The sequence below is a fragment of the Gossypium hirsutum genome, chromosome D07, assembly GCF_007990345.1.
Source record: "Gossypium hirsutum isolate 1008001.06 chromosome D07, Gossypium_hirsutum_v2.1, whole genome shotgun sequence".
NCBI classification, from domain to species: domain Eukaryota; kingdom Viridiplantae; phylum Streptophyta; class Magnoliopsida; order Malvales; family Malvaceae; genus Gossypium; species Gossypium hirsutum.
This window is the reverse complement of record NC_053443.1, coordinates 47,186,626-47,188,946: the sequence shown is the minus strand read 5'-3', so window position 1 is coordinate 47,188,946 and position 2,321 is coordinate 47,186,626. Positions and strand designations below refer to the sequence as shown.

The 2,321-nt window shown below is 40.0% G+C and overlaps 1 protein-coding gene across 1 annotated transcript; it reads left to right on the top strand.

The window, feature by feature from the left end:
- The first annotated feature begins 286 nt into the window (after nt 1-286).
- Nucleotides 287-1,479, top strand: LOC107956222 (uncharacterized). Its single transcript, XM_016891943.1, has 3 exons — nt 287-600; nt 697-1,075; nt 1,192-1,479. The coding sequence occupies exons 1-3, from the start codon at nt 287-289 to the stop codon at nt 1,477-1,479; spliced, it is 981 nt and encodes a 326-aa protein (XP_016747432.1).
- The last annotated feature ends 842 nt before the right edge of the window (nt 1,480-2,321 follow it).

Genomic DNA, 2,321 nt, shown 5'->3' with positions numbered 1-2,321 from the left:
TGTTCTCTATAAGATCATTGCTACAGTTATCGTTGATCGTATGAGTCGTTTTCTAGGCTTCTATATTGATGAAGCTCAATATGCTTTTATTCTTGGAAGGCAAATTTCATATAATACCCTTATAGTTTATGAGGTTATTCACTCTCTAAAAATGAAGAAGAAGGGTAAACATGGGAACTTTGCACTTAAGCTTGATCTTAGCAAAGCTTATGATCGGGTGGAATGGGTTTTCTTGGCCGGAATGTTGTCCAGATTGGGTTTTCATTAAGACTGGTTGGTTCTTATCATGCGTTGTGTCTGCTCGGTCACTTATACGGTAGGTATTAATGGTGATGTTAGTGAGAGTTTTACTCCGTCTAGAAGCTTAAGGCAGGGGGATTCTCTTAGTCCCTATCTTTTCCTCCTTTGCGCAGAAGAGCTTTCTTGTTTGTTTAGGGAGGCTAAGATTAAAAATGAGCTAAAGGGAGCTCCGATTGGTAGAAGGAAGTTTACAATAACCCATTTGTTGTTTGCTGATGATTGCATCATTTTTGGTGACGCATCGGTTGAGGGTGCTTGCTCTGTCCGCAATATATTGAAGGAATATGAGTTGGTCTCGGGGTAAAAAATTAACTTGGGAAAGTCATTAATCTATTTTGGTACGAATGTGGGAGAGGCAGTCCGTTCTTCAATCATTGACATTATGGGTGTTAAAAGGGCAACAAACCCTAAAAAGTATTTGGGTCTGCCAATGATGGTTGGGAGGAAAAAGAGATGGGCCTTTTCAAAATTTGCAGATCGTTTTCGGAAGTGCATTGCGGGGTGGAGTTTTAGGTATCTTTCGATGGGTGGGAAAGAAGTATTTATTAAGGCAGTTCTTCAATCTCTTCCGGTCTATATTATGCAATGTTTTGCGTTACCTAAAACCTTTTGTCATCAACTTGAAGGGATATTGAATAAGTTTTGGTGGGCTAATAATAAGACATCTAAAGGAATCCACTGGAGTACGTGGAGTGTGCTTTATTTACCGAAGGCTTATGGCGGGATGGGTTTCCGTGACCTTTGTTTGTTTAACAAAGCCCTTTTAGCTAAGCAAGTTTGGCAAATTTTTACTCAGCCTGATTGTCTCATTTTGAAAGTGTTTAAAGCTCGTTATTTTCCATCGTCTGACATTTTTCAGCTAAAGTGGGGTCTTACCTTTCTTTTATCTAGAGGAGCATTTGTAGTGCCAAGGATGTGTTTGATAATGGTCTTCTGTGGCGGATAGGTAATGGGGCGAAGGTGAATATCTGGAATGAACCCTGGGTACCGGGTCCTGGAAATGGTCGTCTGTTAGTTCATTCTATGGATATTAACTGGACCACTGTGGATCAACTTTTAAATGAAGAGTTCGATACCTGGAAAAAGGAGGTGATTTATAGATTGTTTGATGATGAACAAGCTCGGTGTATCCTCAACATCCCCCTTGCTGGGTGTGGATCTTCAGATATGCTCGTTTAGCGGCATGATGCATCCGGGGAATACTCAGTGAAGAATAGGTATAGGTCTTTGCTTACAAATGTGATTCAACAAACAGTTACAACTGAGAATTACAAAATCATTTTTACATCAATCCTGCCAAGATAAAAATTCATCTTTGGCGCCTCCTTAAGAACTATGTGCCTCATTTTCTGAACTTAGTTCAAAGGAGACTGCGTGTTGATTCTGTGTGTCCCTTGTGCAAGACGGAATCGGAGGATTCACACCATTTATTATGGTACTGTAGTGTCCTGCAGCAGCTCTAGTTTCATTTGCATCTCTCTCTAGATTTAATCATTTATACCTCGGATGGAAAAACAAATTTTGTAAGTTCTTTTCTTGCAATGGATATGAATTCTAAGAAACTCATTGCTATCTCTTTGTGGGCCCTTTGGCATAAGAGAAATAAGCTGGTTAATGAAGGCCTAAAATTTGAGTTCCATAAAATTGTGGGTTTTATACAGAGCTATGTCCAAGATTCAAGTTTCTATAAAACTAAAGGTCTGTCCCCTGCTATGAAAAGGAATGTTTTGTGGAGACCTCATAAGCCTGGGGTTATCAAGCTAAATTTTGACGCCTCTTTTGCGAGTAACACTAATTTCTCTATCTCAGCTGTGTTAGCCAGGGATTCTGCGGGTCAGATTATGGGTGCATGTACATACCCGCTGTTGGATGTAGCAGATGCTTTTGTGGCTGAGGCGAGAGCTTGTGAGAGGGCTCTTTATTTTGCTTTGGATATGGGTTTTAGGAAGGTTGTCCTGGAGGGCGATTCTCTTACTGTTATCAAGAAATTAAACTCAAATATAGTTGATAGATCTGTTCTC

Excerpts from the sequence above, each read along its gene's own strand:
- LOC107956222 (XM_016891943.1), top strand. The coding sequence starts at position 287 with ATGCGTTGTGTCTGCTCGGTCACTTATACGGTAGGTATTAATGGTGAT. Across the intron at positions 601-696 it reads GAATATGAGTTGGTCTCGGG|GGCAACAAACCCTAAAAAGT; the intron begins GTAAAAAATTAA and ends GGGTGTTAAAAG. Across the intron at positions 1,076-1,191 it reads AAGCCCTTTTAGCTAAGCAA|AGGAGCATTTGTAGTGCCAA; the intron begins GTTTGGCAAATT and ends TCTTTTATCTAG.